Genomic DNA, 18051 nt, shown 5'->3' with positions numbered 1-18051 from the left:
AAACACAGTACACCAGAGCTGACATCAGGCTAGCTTGCAGCATGACAGAAGTTAGTGCTACCAGTTAGCAGGCCAGCTAACCGCTAAACAATTGTATTTACCTGCAGCCGAGCAGTCAGTTTAACATGATGAGCAGCAGGTGAGCCTCCTAGCAGGGCATTAAAACTGCTGTAGATTTCACAAACATGCTACCAAGCATCAAACCTGTGAGCTAACTGGTGAGCTAGCAATGTGACGATGCTCAGACAGGTGGCAGGCTAACAGCCAGGCCCAACACAAGCGCCGCTGCTCGCTGTTTCTGTAGCATTTACCATTTAAATCAAAGGGTTTGGGCTCCTGATGTGAACTGTACAGATAGTTAGCTCTACTGTGAGCAGATCCTTTTCATTGGAGGTCATTTTCTCCTTTCTGAAGATGTGGTACGAGGCGCTCACCGTGTCCTAGACTGGCACAGTTGAGCTGCTGAATTTATACTGACCCAGTATTTAAGCTGGTGTCAGGAGGAGGGAGGGGGAGGAGGGAATCTTGGTTGCTTCTGTAATGTTTAGACAAACCAAGCTGCCCCTGCATGAGAGGTAAGAACTGGTCATGGTCTGTATTCTCAGTCCAAACTACCACTTCACAGTTGTATGCCTTCACCAACCATTTAAAGTTGCACTTTACATCCATGTCTGTCCAGAATCATAACATTCGTAGTGAAGATTTTGAAGGAAGTTAATAAAATATCAGCAAAACCAATGAGCTTGTGGTGGACCACCAGAGGAACAGGAAGCCCTCTTTCCTGGTTGTCATCCAGGGAGAGGAAGTGAAGAGAGTGGACTCATACAAGTATCTTGGGGAAGCACAATCCAAAGAAGCTACAAATTCTAAGCTTTCTGTAGCTTCATTCATATCTTCAACCTGCCAGCACAAAAGATTTAAACAATCACCACAGTTTCAAGGTGGCACCAAGATTAGTGTCACCATTACAGTATCTGACCAGATGTGAAATATGATCACAATCTCTCCTTCTGTTCCTGAGTTATGGTGTTGAATAATGGCCAGAAAAGTGTTTTTGCAGAACATTATGATGTCACAGTGAAGTTGACCTTTGGGATATAAATTTATCCTATTAGACATTTGTGTGAATCTTTGTCATAATTAGCATTCGAATTATTGAATTATGGCCAAAACCGTGTTTTGTGAGGTCACAGTGACATTGACCTTTGACCAGCAAATTCTAATCAGTTCATCCTTGAGTCTAAGTGGACGTTTGTTCCAACTTTGAAGAAATTCTCTCAAGGTGTTCCTTAGATATTGTGTTCATGAGAAAATGTGACATATGTATGGACTGACAACCTGAAAACATAATGCCTCCAGCCCCAGCATAGAAACATCACAGACAGAGAGACAAAATAAACTATCATAGATAAATGATCATTTTCATGCCATTGTGAATCTTTTTCATCAAAGGTTTGGTGTAAAAATTGGGAATATTACTGATAAAAAGGTTGTAACTGGCAGTTTTGTGTAGCTTTGCGATGCCACTGCCAGCCCACAGCCATCTGCTTGTGGAAAAAGCAAAGAACAGGTGAAGATGAAAATAAAGGGAAACCATAATATATACATATATATATATATATAGCATGTCTACTACTACCAATGCAACTCAACATGTTCAATTGGTCAAATGACCCAAATAGTGCAAACAATGATGAATACTGCCAAAACTACAGATGACAGGTGATGACATGAGGAAGGTCCAACAGTGCCTGTAAGCTAAATGTAGGAACCAACGATGTTGGTCTGGAGTGCACCGACTCAATTCCTTCTCAGTCAGGTCAGTTATTCTCTGTCTTTTTTCATATTTTCTCGACCCTTTTGACTTTTTCTTGTATCTGCTGTTGTCATAGCTTATCACTGAATAACATGAACAGCTGGAACGGTAATGTTAAGCTCTGCTCAAAAGATTACACAAGGACTTAGCTGGTTTTGTGACCAACAGATTGGAAGGAAATTGAAGAGCATACTGAGTCTATCTGAATCCATCCCAGTGGATAAAATTCCTGGTAAAATTACATACCTGCTTATAAAAAGTACTCAATATTCCAAGCACTTCATCCCCTCAGCTATCATTATTATAGCTTTTTTTTAAAAAGCTCCATAATTTGATCTATTTCTCCCCAGTTCATTGTATGTGTGGTCTGTTTTATCTTCAGCTGCCATGAAAATTCCCTAATGAGGATAGATAAAGTTGTTTGGAATTGAACTGAAGAGATTTCTCATCGTTGATCTGCTGCAGTACATTGTCTGAGTTGTTTTTGTTCCATTAACTCGGCTTTTCAGGCTGTTAAAAACATAATTAAGATAGTCCAGCAAGAAATAAACAGAGAGCGCATAAAGAGGCTCATCTGCTCATCAATGACAAGTGTATACAGTAGTATATGTTTATATTCTTCACAAAAAGATAATATATACACTATTGTTAACATAAAGATCCTCGTCTCTGACTGAGAAAGAATGAGTGCTGGACACTACTGCTGCACAGAAATCTGTTGCTTGTGATTGTACGGTTGGTGTAACTGCGCTGATAAATCTCCATCTGCTCTTCCTCAGATCGTCTTTTCAATCTACTCGCTCACTCTCTGCCAATGACTCCGCTCTCATTGTCTCCTCCTGCTATCTCCAAAATGTCACCTCTACAGGGACTAATGCCAAGATCTGACAGCATGATATCATCCAGAGAACGGCCTGACAATAGCTGTTTCCTCCTGCGTAGTGCGTCATGGTGTATGACAAACCCACACAGCGTCTCACATGCCTTGTGATGTTTTTTTTTGTCTTCTCTAGCTGATTTGGACAATTTCTACATAATATTCCTTGTTAGTCCCTAGCATCTTATTGATTACCTCTGCACATCACACAAGTTGTGAGAGACGGCAGGGTATGATTGGTTGGAGTCCAACGTTTAGTTTGCCATGTCTGTCAACTAAGTCATAGTCTCGTCTCCATGATAGCCTAACAACACAGTGACCATCTCAAAAAAACACAAATATCCTGTGGTTTGATCCCAGCATAAGATTACCACCATACAGTCTGGAAGAAATCAGAGGATACCTTGATATACTGAGCACCTGGTAAGGATACACTGATACTCTAGTACAGGAGGGATGACTGAATAAGTCTGCAAATCTAATAAAAGGGCTCTAGAGTGAAACCATAAAAGTCTGGAAGTAGGAGAATCTCACAACAATAACAGCCTACAAAGACACTCTCAGACATACTGTATATAGTCTTGTATACAGACGTGCTCCCTCTGACCAGAGTCCCCTCAGCAGCAGGCGAGCCGCCAACAACCACAGCAGTTTATTTTCCTGCTGTTGCTATAGAAACAGCGAGGCTGCCAAAGCTCCCATACTCTCCCTTCATGTCTACATCTCTCTGTCACACTCTGTAATTTCAAATCACCGTGCTTTATTTGCATAAAAAGGTAGAGAACACTACTGCTGAAACCATCCTGACAAAAAATGTATAAATGAATCCCTTTCCTCCCTTACACTGGTATGTGGGTGTGTGTGTGTGGAGAAACTGGTTACACAACATCCCAGACCCTCCTCTTTGTCCAGGCACACAGGAACAGCAGCCTGGGTGGAAGCTGAGGCGTAGTCGTAGAAGCACAGGAATCAGGATAGTCTCTCTCTTAATGTCTTTACTGCTTAGTCTGTGTGTCTGTGCAGCAACATGCCAGTCTCTCCTCTCCAACGCTGTAATTTGAAGGCCTAGTGTTTGACTAGCACATCCTAGTCATGCTAATGAAAGGCGATTGCTGATGCTGTGATAATAGCAGGTATTTGCGTCTCAATTGCTCCTAATTTGCTTTGACTGCAGTGAAGAGTCTGGTCACAGAGCTCCTGCACACACACGGCTGGACTCATGGTGTGAGAGACATAAAGACAGTAATAAACAAGTTCAACAACAACAGTAACAAGGCAACATGTCGGCCCCATGAATTATGCAGTTTTTTCATTTTTCAGCTAAATGACTAAAGACTGAAGTGTAACATTACGTCGACATGAAGCTAGCTAAATTCATAAATGCCATTTTCAAGAAAAAAACTACATGCAGTTAGGACAGAGAGAGGTGGTAGATAGCTAGCTTTAACTAAGAGATAGAGTAGACTAAAGAGAACAACACATGCATGTAATCGTCCACCATTGTTGTTATTGTGTTTCTTCTTCTTCGCCACGCAACTGCCACCATCTATTTTGTCACTTACATGACAGCATTTCTACAAAGCTCCGTTTTCGCTGAAACCACGACGACGCCAAGCCAGCGTATTCACATTTACACAGTGTGGGAAAAGCTTGGAAAAGTTCCATTTTCAGGGGAGGAAAAGTAGTCCAGGTGGTGGGCCAAAACAGAGAGAAGATGTGTTTATGAATTTAACTAGCTGAGTGTTGATATGATCCGTGTCTACACTCGTTTTTCAGTCATTGGTGCATCTGACGGAACAATATGCTTCTATGTTAATCAATAATGTCTACACAGCAAATGTCAGCTCACGTGTCACACACGTTATAGGGCTCTGAGCCCTTCCAAAACACGGGTGACCTACGCACAACACTGTACCTGAACGCCTCCAGTGTAGACACACAGACGGAGCACTCGCTGCTGCTCCGCTGAACGTGCAGCTCACGCTACGCTGTCTGTGTAGACACAGTGTAAGGTTGTGTTCAGCCTTCTCATTCATTTGGGCTCCAGCAAAAAAAAAAAACAAAAACAAAACGCAGTCGTTAGTAGTAGCAAAAAAGTTGAGCCAGGTTCGCCTTCTGCCAGACTGTAACTTGACATCATCCAGCAAGGTGCTGCAGAGACCAATCAGATACATGCAAGCCCACATTCCTGGAAGATTACTGTTTACTGTAGTGTAAACAGTTTTGCTAACTCTACTGTCACTGAACACTGTGCCACTTGTAGTAGGATAGATTGTTGAGGGAAAATGTGGGATGGGTCCAGCAGGACAATAAAGGACAGAAAACCCAGCCTCAGAGTGGACATCAGCTGACATTCATTTCATATGCTGCTGTCATTTCACTGCTTTATACAGTACAATAAGTTGCCCAATCTAAAGTAAGTTCAGTAAATCACAGGCTTGTTTTTACCAATTGGAGTCACATCAGTAGAGCTAACATGATTACACCAGAAACCCCAGCAATAAAAATCCCTTATTCACATCCTCTGCTTTGAGAAAATGATCTAACTGTCGTTCTTCTGATGAGTTCTTGATAACAGCTACGATGTTTTCCAGTTATGGTAATAAAAAACAAACTGCTGGTTTTGGACAAGTATGTTATGTGTATGCCATTTTAGTACAGCATAAAACTAAAGTTAAATCACATCTGACAATGTTTGCTACCAGACTGACAAGTCATAATGATGCTGCTGACAGGTCTGCACTTTAGCTGCTTGAGCTAACATAAATCAGGGTTTTTCCTGCATGGAGGAATTTTTTGGCGCCCCCCCAAATAGGTTTTAGCCAGTGGCCAAAGGAAAATCACCCCCACCAAAATGATAAGAATTGAGAATAATTATAGCGATTCAAATCCTCTCTGTGAATGTATTTAATGGCAATTTATCAAACAGCTGTTGAAGGAGCAGAACATAAACCTAAATATGATGTCTTTGACTTCCAGCAGTCAACTCTCCTCTCATCCACAGACACTATATTTTACACATGTGTCTGCTGCTGGATAAGCCAGCTAAGCTGTGTTGTTTTGACTGGGCCTGAATCCTCCGCTGTGAACTAGCACTAGTATGACAAAGGACTTCCTGTGATTTCTCATAAAATAAAAGCCGTTTCATTTCTGGTGAAAATCTTAAAAATGCTGAATTACAACCGCAGCGTACTTATTGTGTCATGTCCTGCATCCTGTACACCTCATCTAGATCCCACACCCCTCTCCCTCAAACTTACTCCCCTCATCTCCTTCCAATGTTGGAACATTTTTTTTTTTATCATAGACATTTTTGAACATTTGACATGTTTATCAAACAATAAGAAATAACAGGAAAAATCATCCATTTCTGTCAAATAAGGAAACACAGACTCATTTCCTTTCTTGTAAGTGAACTGATCATGCTTACTGTTGTGCTTAGTCACCCTGCCAAAGGTCCATTCTGAGCCAGGAAAAACCCTGTTAATGTTAGCTCCACAGCCCTGAATCATGGAGGTCCAGCCTCAGAGCTCTCAAGTTGATATGACGCGCTTTAACAGTTTAACAGGAGATTCAGACAACTTCATCTGCCAGCTGCTTGTCATCGACACCGGACAACTACAGAGCTACCTGCTAGCCACCTGTCACTGATCTAGAGAAGACACACCACCCTGCTGAAAAACACACAACCTGTGTGTGTCTCCTTTCATTAAACTATCTTTGGCCACGTGTAGACAGACATTCAGAGTTTATGTTTTATTGTTTGGCCAACTCACATCATTAAGTAGCTATAGCTGAGTGAATTTTCAGTCAGTATCATTACTGATGACATTACAATGTTCAACTCCTCCAGCTTATTAAGACACATTTACAATAGTTCTGTCATTTACAATTGTGATGCACAGTAAAGCTGGATTGATACTACTATCTATCTGCAGCAGATATCACCACAACAGTGACTGACCTCTTGTGTTTTCTCCTACAAGTTTGAGATCATTGAGACTGAATCCAACATGAAGCATGTTGAAAGAGGCTTCATTATCATTATAGCAAACCTTCCACTCACCACTTACAGACAAAATAGTCCCATATTCAGTTCTATATGGAGCTGGTCCTTCTCGCTCCTAACATAAAGTAAATGAAGGAATGTAAACAGTTACTGTGAGGTATATAAATAAAGCATGTAGTGTTGTGGTGGTATAGACATGTGATAATCTGCTGCTGAACTAAACAATACCTCCACTGTGTGTATCTATGACAGGACTCACTCCCATCAATCAACCAGCTTTACATCTGGCTAGAGCACTTTGTTATAAATAGCAGCGTATAATTTATTCAACAAAAAAGGATCAATTTCCAAACCCCAAACCTTCCCATTACTGTATCTATTCTCATCAACTTCATCTCGTCCTTCTTAAATGTTCAGACTTACTAAAGGACCAGCAGACACACTTTCTTCATAAAACTTGCTCACAGAAAAAAAAAAAAAAAAGAAAGAAAAGTTGGACGTGCACTGAAAAGTTCTTGAAACAATTTAGTGAAATGCAGGGCCCCTTCTTCATACCCAAACTACCATCTCTTCACATTTCAACACCTTCTCCCCCTCGCTCTCCACATGCAGCTGAGAAAATAGCCCCGTTGCTTTTTAGACGGGCCTTGACTCTGGGCTCCAGGTCAATTTCCCTGGTTTCCTGACATCGTACACCACCAACAACCAAATGGAGGGAGGGGGGGAGGACAGGATGACAAGAGAGAGAGCAAAGAGAAAGAGAGAGAGAGAGAGAGAACAAGAGCAATAAAAAAAAAAACAGGAGACACACTGAGACACACAGAGGGAGGAAGGGAAAAGAAAAAAAAAAAAAAAGAGAAGAAAACACACCAGAGATCTCCAAGATTTGAGCTCCCACCATCTGGTTTGAGCTTCAGGAATAAGAATTTGATTACATGACTTTTCCCCTAAAAACACAGAGGGAGGATTGTTGAGAGAACTGCTGCTACAGCAAATGAGACCGGTTAAAGTCCAGGTCTGTGCATCCCCAGAGTATTTCTTCATAGGGAAATAAATGACATATCATTTAGACTGCTCTCACAGCTCTCTGAATCTTCCCACATTCAAAAACAGGGACTGAACACATCATGCACACATTCACATTTAACTCTTTTTAGTGATGTTGCTGCGTTCAAACATCTCTGCAAATAACTTTGTCTGCACAGTGTTATTGTTACTGATACCAATGAAGGCCAAAACTACAGAAATAGACTCAAGTTGTAATAAAGTGGAATTGCTGTATCTTTACAACTTACATTTTTATCCTCTGTCAAAACAGAACATCAGCTTTTCTTTGCCAAAAGCTTTGATTCCACATTTTTGTGTTTCTATGCACTTTTTAGGCTGTCATGGCTCAAAAAATCAGATGTATCTGCCCTGTAAACATGGATTCAAATCCATAATATTAACTATTCACAACTAGGTAAGCAACAAGCAAAGTTTAAGTTTGGAGGTCTGTGTTGGTGTGGTTTGATTAGATTTGATTGATAGTGACTTGGCGACACAAGCAAACAACCCCAAAACTGCCATCACATATTAGCATATTCATAGAGATGGGATCCATTAGCCAGGTTCCATTTTGGATCTCTACTCAAATCTTTTCTCTCTCTCAGTAGAAAACATACATGTAGCAGCTTCCAGCAGCTTCTCTCCATCATTGTCTCTGGTTAAAATGAGAAAGAGGCAGCAGATGAGATCAGCTGTAGCTAATTAACGTTAATTGTGGAAGACTAAAATGAAAAGTTAGTGTGTTCTCTGGTGAATGTGTCTCTGCAGCAGCTATCTGTATTCAGACAAAGGTTTGTTAGTGAGAGGACACGTCACTCTGTAACACCACTGTACCACTGTGAGTGGAGACTCTTCTCTAGAGAAGTGATCAGCTGATCTCCTCACATCACTTTAAGAATCTCTCAGTTAAACTTTGATTGGTATCAGATCAACATTTGAATGTGATCAGCTTCATAGTTGTGAATCAGGAGCTTCAGTGTTTGGAGTCAGTAGCTGGTGAAGACTACATCTGTTCATTCATTTACCTACTGCTCGGCTCATTGTCAGGTTGTGAACATTAACTAGGCTCCACTAAAAACTGTTGTATTTCTGCTTCTCAGCCAACAAGAGATGATCAGACATCTTTGAGTTGTAGTTATTTTAACCTTCAGTTACTTGCTACAGTGGAAAAGTAAACCTAGTAAGATTTGAAAAGAGATTCAGAGGATTCAGATTCAAAACTGAATTTGAATTTGATAAAAATTCTGTCAAACCTCATCCCTACATATTTTTCAACAGTGATGAATATAAATAACAGCAACCATACACCACGATCCCTAACAGAGACTGAAGACACACCGATACATCCTGCTCATCCTGTCAGGTTTATTCTACAGGCAGCCGATGCAACTAGAGCTGCATCTAATGATTGTTTTCAATATCAATTCATCTGCCAGTTTTTTTCTCCAATGATGGAACGCTGGAACTAAAGAACATTTGGCGTTTTTGCTTGAAATAATTAATCAATTATGAAAATAGTTACCAATTCATTTTCAACAGCCACTGTTGTTTAAAGAGTCCATAAATCTAAGGCCTGTTCACACTAATACATTTACTACGCCTAGTGTTAACACTACTCTGCCATTTTCAAACTCCTGAATCTGACACTTCTGAAAAACCTGCCGACCCTGTTTTGGTTTGAAAACTCCAGGATTGCATTTGAGATTAGATGCAGACAGGTCCTCTTCTACTAGAGTACAGAAGCATGCATTGCACCCTCAGTTTAATACTTTGAACCCTCAGTTGAAATGTGATTAATGAATGCCAAGCAGACAGGAGCACAGACTGTGTGGGCGTCTCCACGTGCACCTGCTATACTTTGGTTCATGTATGTGCAGCGACACAAAGGTGCACGAGGGCCGAGTGAAGGTGAATACAGATCAGCAGGTGTGATGATTATTAAATACTCTCTCAGCCAGTCACATCACTGCTCTCGTCGCTCTGAAACAGGTGAGCCGATCACAGTTAAACGTGATAACGACAGCTCAACAAACAGAAAGCTTTTCTTCAGGAAACGTCTGGAAGGTTCAGAGTGTCACGACGTGAACACACATCACCACAAATCTAAACCCAAAGACGAATGGATGAGTGTTTTTCATCAGTTAGATACTATGATAACCACCTTAATGTCATCACATAGGCCTACATGTTCACATAGTTAAGTGTGTAGAGGTGTGTGTGTGGTTATTCTGTAGCTGCCCGGTGATGTTTTCATGTGATTTAATAAAGGTAAACACAGTGAGCGTCCGTGCGTAGCGGTGCTGCACTCAGGCGCGACACTTCTCAGAGGCTGCGGATTTATCAACATATCAGTCCTGCTGCCTTCAGGTGCTGCAGGGATTTAATGAACTGAAGCCCACATTAATTTATAGATCAATGCAGACTGATTTACTGACTTTCCTGCTTTTTAAAAAAGAATTCAAATAAATGTATCAATATTTACACTGACACGCACAGTGTATGTGAATAGTCATGTGATATGCGTTTCAGGCGTGTTAGTAAGGATAGAGCTACCTTTTTTTGTTTTTTTAAGAACACTGCTGTACCATGAGATAATTATCACCAGAGGTCTACATTCTCTGGTAGAATATCAGTGTTTGTCATGGCTGTTCAACTCTAAAGCAAACCACTCAATTCTCTTCATCAGCAGCAAAGGGAGAGTGCCAACCAGACAGCCAGCCAGACAGAGAGAGAGAGAGAGAGAGAGAGATGGATAGAGATGCACACAAATATGTTGGCACTTCTCCTTGCAGACTGCTACAGCTACTGCCTAAAATTAGTTGGTCAGGGAGCGCTGAGATGAAAATCAGCTCAGCCCTCAGTCCGACTGACTTTATATAACTGTTACATGACTCTGCTATATAAATGGATGTTGGCAAGGAAGATGAGCAGAGGCGATAAAGGCCACTGAAGCACCAGAGAGACAAGAGGCCTGTGAGGCTTCTGCTTGCTTTTCTTCTTTAGGAAGTAACCACATTAAAACAATTCATGAAATAATTTAAGTTTCAGTTCTCTATTACAATTTGTCCCATACACTGTAACCTACTGTCTAAGAAGACACTAATGAAAATGTACTGTTGATAAGAGTACAGGGCAACCACCAGAAATACTCTAGACCTGAGCTCCATAGACCAGGATCTATTCTAGTGCAGATATGTATTTAGCTAAAATTATAGTAGTCTCCATGCTGCACTGCACTTCAGATAGCTTTAGATTTTTGTATTCATTTCACTCAGGTTGGAGTAGGGTAAGTGATAAGGACAAAATGAATATTGCCATGTTTATCACGGGATTATCTCAACATCAGTATTTACTTTGCAGATGTTAATCCGCTTAAACTGAGCAGCTATGTGTAAAGAGGGCTACAATACCTGTTCATCTGATAGATGTCAACACTGTCAGTTAAAGCTGACTGTCAGCTTTTTACACTCACAGTCACTGTGAAACCTCAATCACGCTGTGCTGCAGTACAAAGGCGGCAAAATTCCAGCTGCATTTGGGAAATGCAGTAAACAGGCTTATCTTTATCCACAGTTTCTCCCATCTATAGTGTATAGAGTCCTAAATGCCTTCACATGTTGCTTCTCAGAGGGTTTGGCCTCCCAAGTTTCTGTTCATTATGACTCTTAAGTTTCCTCTATTTTGGTTAATAGAGAGAAAACAAATTGGCTGTTATCCTGATACTTCAACAGACCAGACAGTACAAATGCCCCCTGTTTAAAGATACAGCCTGTTACACAGCCTGAATTCAAAAAGATTAGAGATTTCCTACATTTGAACAGTTGTCTGAATGTCAAATAAAGATTTACAGCCTTATGGAACACCCAAATAAGTATGATTTACCCCCAGCCAATCCATTCACTTTCTGTAATATTCCTTTCTTTTCAGAAATCAAAATGATATTCAGCTTGGTGTGAGAGTTGTTTCACAGCTCCTTCCCTCTTACAACAGGTTCCCTCTTACAACAGGTTCAGGCAGCTCACACTTCAGTCTCATACAAGTTCAATTTATTCACCAAGGTTCAGATTTTAATGTATGAAGAACTCCTCGTTTATCTCCTCTAAAGCATACAATGTGTGTTTCCCAGTTTCTTGGTTTTGCATACCACAGATTTTACTGCAAATACCAGACTCTTCAATTACCTAATTCAAAAAGCAAATGCTTGGGCTTGATTGGATTAAAATTCTTCACACTTTAGTAGATCACAAACCCAAATTTCCAAAGCACATGCTGACATTTAATTGTATAATGCAATATGAAGCAATATTTACAATATAAGCATAGACTCAGGTCTTGATTGAACAGTAGTGAACCAGGTATTAACCTGTGACAGCTGTCTGGAATGAAATAATGTACTCATTGTCCCACATTAACAAGGGTGTCTGTGTTTGAAGACTACAAAAAAGGAGAGGCTCTCCATCTTTTCTACCACTCCATTCTGTCCGCTTCACCACATTCCTATCCTCCATTACACCAAGTTATGTAACTACTGTTCTTGAATGGATACACACAAAGAAAAAGGAGAGTTAACGAAAGAAAATGCAAGAAAGACATGCTGCTAGGGAGAAAATTGGAATTTTCTCTGCAAAGCAACATTTTAAATCAGGCTCTTGTCCACCCACTGTATTAAATCAAAACCTCACTTCTGCTTTATTCACAAGAGATTTCAGTGTCATAACGCTGACGGCCTAGGTAACCAGTAACCAAACAAAGTGAGTGTAAAGCCACTCGTTTAAAATCGTTTTCCCTCTGTGTGCTAACAATGTTCTGGTGTACAAGTTAAAATGGGCAGGGCTAGTTAATAATATCTTCCATTTGACAGCTGTACCTGACACTCCTTCACAGATGAACATGTAGAGGCTTGAAAGGCTCCACCTCATCGATACTCAATAAGTTACATATGATTGCGGCTGACTCACCAGCAGCGTGCATGGCCAAGATTCAGAAACAGATGATAGCATTAGCTCTCGACTCAACAGCAAATCACAAACCACAGAGCTAGCTACTTTGGGGCTACAAAACTATTTATATCAAAGCAGTAACAATGTGTGTGTGTGTGTGTGTGTGTGTGTGTGTTTATAGCGTATGGTCTATTTATTAACCTTAACCACGTCACAGTTTACACCGCGTCCGCAGTAATCTAAAAAAATAAAGGACTAAGGTCCTAACTTAGCAAAGGACGGTAACAAGTTAACGTTAGCCAAGTATGCTAACAAAGCTCATTCGCATCAGCTGCCCTGGTTTCCTCCACAAGATAAAAGCACCATTTTCTTCGCTTTTAGTACTGTCAGTAATGTTTCTACTTACACGACGCTTCTCGAAATCATCCAGGACACCATGTTTCCTGTGTTTGTAGTGTCGGTCGGTGTAGAGGGAGAGGCCCGGTATTATCTTTAGTGGCTAGCTGTGTCGCTGGAAACTTCTTCAGCCAAACTTCGATGAGTGAGTCCCGGACCTGCTAGCTAGCTATCTCGTTTAACCTCAGCCATCCAACATGTCTGTAATACGTCCGCTCTCACACTTCTGTATTTGTAGCCATAGCTAAGCGGCAACAATGTCTATCCAATGTGATTCCAGTTGTTTTGTACCAGTCTCTGATTCCCTCCAGGTTTCCTCCTTCCGTCTCTGCTTTGCTCCTCAGCTCCTGGCACCAAAACGGTTCTCGGCTAGCCACTGACATCAACAGGAAAAGAGCAACCTCCTGAGCATACCATTGGCCACTTCGGTCTGTTTACAACAAACACAAGTTATCATTGGCTAGAGAGGTTCGCCCACGTGACTTTTGCGTTTAATAGAAGCGGTGGAATTTCAAACTCAGCGACCTGCGCTGTGATTGGTCTTTTTTCAATGCGTGGCGTATTCTGACCAACGGGCGAGATAAGCGATGAGAGCTGCGGTGGATTTTCTAAGCGCTGTTGTTGGGGCAACAGTTTCACAGCAGGGAAATAAAAAAACATGTTTGATAGCATCGAACATGTGCGTTGAGCACAATGTTACAAAAATAGTGACATTTTTTAGTCTATGTTTCTATTCCATATTACATAAAAGGAATAACAACAAACCCCTGTAGGATGGACCAAAGAAGTGCGACTGCCTGTAAAGGGTGCACAGGGTGTTAATACAATCGCTCCTCCCACTACCCTTGTTGAGAAAATATCGCGTTGAGAAATCAGGCCTACTGTAAATCAGGGTCAGTCATTATTGAGCTGTTGGCATGTGTAAAACTATTACATCATTAAGCCTAATGTACCAAATAAAAGGTCGATGTTTATTGTTGCTATGCAGAAAAACATTCTGTTCTTGTTATTAAATTGTGTTAGGCTATATAATCACCAAGTGGAATGAGAGAACATAATACAGATGTAGAATGTACACATAAATGAGTCGTTTTCAATAGTGTAGGATTTTTAGAAGATGATGAACGTCCGTTACAGTCAAGCCCTTGCCAAACAAGTCCACACAATGCTGATTAAGCTTATCACCGCCAGGTAAATCTCTGTATTTCACAGTATATAGAGTTTTAAAATCTGGTGTCTGTGGTGACATTACCGCACTGGCCAGATGAATGCATAATGCGCGTGCTCCATAGGCAGAGCATGCGCACCAGAGACTTTGCTAGGTGTCTGCTAAGTTAAATGCATGATTGCATGAGCCAGAGGGACAAACTCCCGCAAGTGTAGTAAGGGTTAGACTTAAGGTCAGGGTTAGTTTAAAATTGAAGTTAGAGTACAATTCTTACGCGAGTTTCGTAAATCGGCCCACTGGAACATCAAATCTAAAACCAATCATATTTGTTTAGCATACTCACTGTATTGTTGACGTATCTATATTGCTGTATGATATTCTTTGTGAAATACAGGATTTTAAGGCCAAAATTTGTAAAATTTTATAACAAGTATTTTTCATATTCCCTTAGAGAAATAGTAGCAATAGCAGAATATTACAAGAGAAGATTTGGTTGAGGAGGGAATTACTGTATATTTTTTTCTCTTGTTTGCATTTAAGGTAAGTGGCTTTGGAAAAGACAGCCGACAGGATACCTGAAACGCTATACACTGCCTTTGTCTTGCTCATTATGTAAACCATACCAGTCTTTAAGTCGTAATCATATTCATTACAGTTTTCCATACATGGCACTTGGCAGACACAAACCCCATCTGTGAGCTTCAGCATGCCTGTCTCTTTGTGTGTGTATGTGTGTGTGTGTGTAGATAATAATATCTGAGCACATAAACATGTGTGAGCTTGTATGTGTGTAGCTATGATCCTGTGCCTTTACATATTTACAGATGTGCATGTTTGTGACCATACGTAGATATGTGCGTGCTTTGTGTATATATGTGTGAGTGTGTGTGTATGGGGGGTGGGTGGTGGATTCATAGCTACTTGTTATTCATGAAGGCGGCTGCTGCAGTGTGCAGCAGTGTGAGGGAGATTCCCAGTGGAGCCTCTCTGGTCACACAGCCTGTCTGGGACAGCATCAGAGGATCACAGCTGAACAGAAAACACCTCCACACTGAGCATTCAGCTGCTCACTGCTAACTGTGTAATGTCTGTATAAAATGATTGACCAGAGTTATACTGACAATCAGCCATTGGTTAAAACCTATATTAGGTATGTCATTGTTATTGCTAAAGAGCATTCAGCCATCACTGTATCAGCATTCAGTCACATTCATATAATAACACATGACACCAAACATACTCCAAGAAATAGTCAATAAATTTGGATGGGTGGATTTACCTCAATTTGAAATCCTTATGCTTGACGTTCATTCTTGACCTTGAGATTAGTACATGAGACAAAATAATCTCAACTCAACATTACTTGCTTACTTACTTACCACTTGCTTGCTTTTTGAGAGCTTTCAATCACATTCCATGGTCTTCATCAGCGAATGAACTGGCTCAATTGTCATCATGTGACCTAAATGTGGTCACATGATGAAATGGTTTCTACTTGATGACCCCAATAACATATCATGTTATCATTCAGATTAGGGACTTTATGACTGGAGGAAACGCCAGTTCAAATCAGGCAAGAAAGTCTGTTTGACCTTTTGTCCAATCTGTTTACTATGCAATTACGTAAAGGGTGGGTCCGAAATATTTTAAGCAAACATTAAATCTACTCATGAGTAAGATACACAGGAGCTTCAAAACCCTCCATAAGTACATATTTGACCCAACATTTTCACACATGTATTCCGTTACATGTGTGTCAATTCATTTTTTTTGTGGTAAAAACTGATTTTGTTTATAAATTATGAGACAATGACAATTAAAATTGATTTCAGCCTTTCATTGTGTCCCTAGGTCAGACTTCAAATTAACAGTGAATGTATCACCCAGGATGAATTTGTCTTTTTGCACTCACTTGCATGTTCACATTGTTTCTTATTTCGCTTCGCTTTGCATTCAGTCTGAACACACCTTTAGAAGGACGTAGCTTTTATAGAGGTATGCCTTGAGCATACCCAGAACGTAAAGTTCACTAAAACCACAAATTGTTGTTTGTTCATATCTGTGTACAGATTAAACAAATGAGATACATCATGTTAATTATTAAGTGTATGAAGTGTTGTTAGGTGTATAATTGAATAAGTCTTTATGCTAAGCTAGGCTAACCACGTCCTGACTCCAGCTCTGTTCTAAACACAAACATGAGAGTGAAATCTTCTCATATCACTCTTTATTTATTTATTTCACAAAATGTCAAACTTTTCCTTTTAACAACACACATCTTCCCTCATTGATGTTTATGAGGCGAGAACAGGTTCTTCCTCTGCTAATTAAAGGAACATGTCAACATTTTGTGACATACATTTTTTGCCATTTTACCAGTGAGTCAGATGGGAATGGTGTTATCAGTTTCATGGTTTCAAGGCCTGAGGTGTGTTTAGCTTAGTTCAACACAAAGACTTGAAGCAGGGCCAACTACTGGCTTAGTTCAGCACAAAACTGTCCAGCTGCCCAGTGGTTATTGGTCAAACTAAAACCACAATATCTGTTTGTTTTTTTTTTACATTTCTACACCTGTTCTATAAACATGACAAAATATGTAAATAAAACTAGAAATATGTTAGTTTCACTTCTTCATAGTTCAATTTCATAGTTCAGTTTCATTTTCTTAATCCACCACTACGGCACACCTCTGCTCTACTTTTTTCTTTCTCTTCTTCCTCTTTTTCTTGCCTCTTTCCCCTTTTGTCTCCTGTGTTCTCAGTGCGACCGTGTTTCTACAGCATATTTCCGCTTATTTTATATTGTTTCACTCGTCATCCTCCCCTGCTCCTCTTCCTCTCCATCATTATTCCATCTCTCTCCCTCTCTTCCTCTCTTGTATCCCACCCCGCAGGTTGCTCCAGGCTGATTGCCTTGTACATGCATCTCACACACTTCACACACAAACCTCTATACTGTCCTTAAGATCCCTCCACTCTGCGCGCACACACACACACACACACACACACACAGGCAAATACTCACAAGCATGCAATCCTCCACAGAGCCACATGCATCCGCACACACACACACACACACATATACAAACCTTCCCTCTCTTGTTCTCCTTCAGTTCCTCTGCCTTATTCTCTCCTTCACTGATTCTCTCTCTGTCTTGCTCCTTCACAGCTCAGGAGGCTTCAGTGGAAGACAATGCAAATAGTATATCCGCTCTGAAAGAAAGAAACCAAAGATGTCAGTTGCATTTAAAATTCTGAATAAAATGTTCACATATAATAGAGTAGAATTAGGAGGTGAAAATACATAAATAAATGGCAAATTATATGAATGAAATTATAGTTAAATGTGCTCTGATGGGCTTGATAATTACAAAATTATAATTATGCTGACCATTTAAATTTTCAGATGTATTTTTCTACCATTCAAGGCAGACATTGGTCTCCATTCATTCCAGTATGATATGCAAAATGCAAAATGTTACAGTTGTGTGGTAAACAACTATAACAGCAAACAGGTTACAAAATGCAAAAGCACTGGTGTGGACCTTCAAACACCATTCCACCAGCCACCAGCTTTACATGTAAGTTAGTCATTCATTCAAACTTTATTTACACAAGGTGGTCCAATGAGAGTTGTTAATTCTCTTTTGTATGGGCGAACTGTGTACACAGTACATAAAAGCAGAGATACTGTATCACACGCTGCAATAATCAGTAAAATATACAAAGCTGTAATTGAAATATAAGGGATAGGACATTAAAGCAGCACTACATGAAATAATATTGACAAAATGAATCC

The 18051-nt window shown here is 40.3% G+C and overlaps 1 protein-coding gene across 4 annotated transcripts in view; it reads right to left on the bottom strand.

The window, feature by feature from the left end:
- reep3b (receptor accessory protein 3b) overlaps nucleotides 1-13517 on the bottom strand; it is a 42564-nt gene extending 29047 nt beyond the window's left edge. For 2 of the 4 annotated variants that reach the window (XR_006399559.1, XM_044338484.1), the window contains exon 1: nucleotides 13377-13515. Coding sequence is in view for 3 of the 4 variants with exons in the window: in XM_044338484.1 (XP_044194419.1) it covers nucleotides 13377-13468 (92 nt within the window). In the remaining variant the exon portion in view is untranslated. Of the gene's footprint in view, nucleotides 1-13095 lie in introns of all 4 variants that reach the window. The other 2 variants (XM_044338485.1, XM_044338486.1) reach the window with 2 other exon arrangements.
- Nucleotides 13518-18051: the final 4534 nt, after the last annotated feature.

The sequence above is a fragment of the Thunnus albacares genome, chromosome 20 (assembly GCF_914725855.1).
Source record: "Thunnus albacares chromosome 20, fThuAlb1.1, whole genome shotgun sequence".
NCBI classification, from domain to species: Eukaryota; Metazoa; Chordata; class Actinopteri; order Scombriformes; family Scombridae; genus Thunnus; species Thunnus albacares.
Note: the sequence above shows the minus strand (reverse complement) of the source record. Positions and strands in the feature narration are given on the sequence as shown.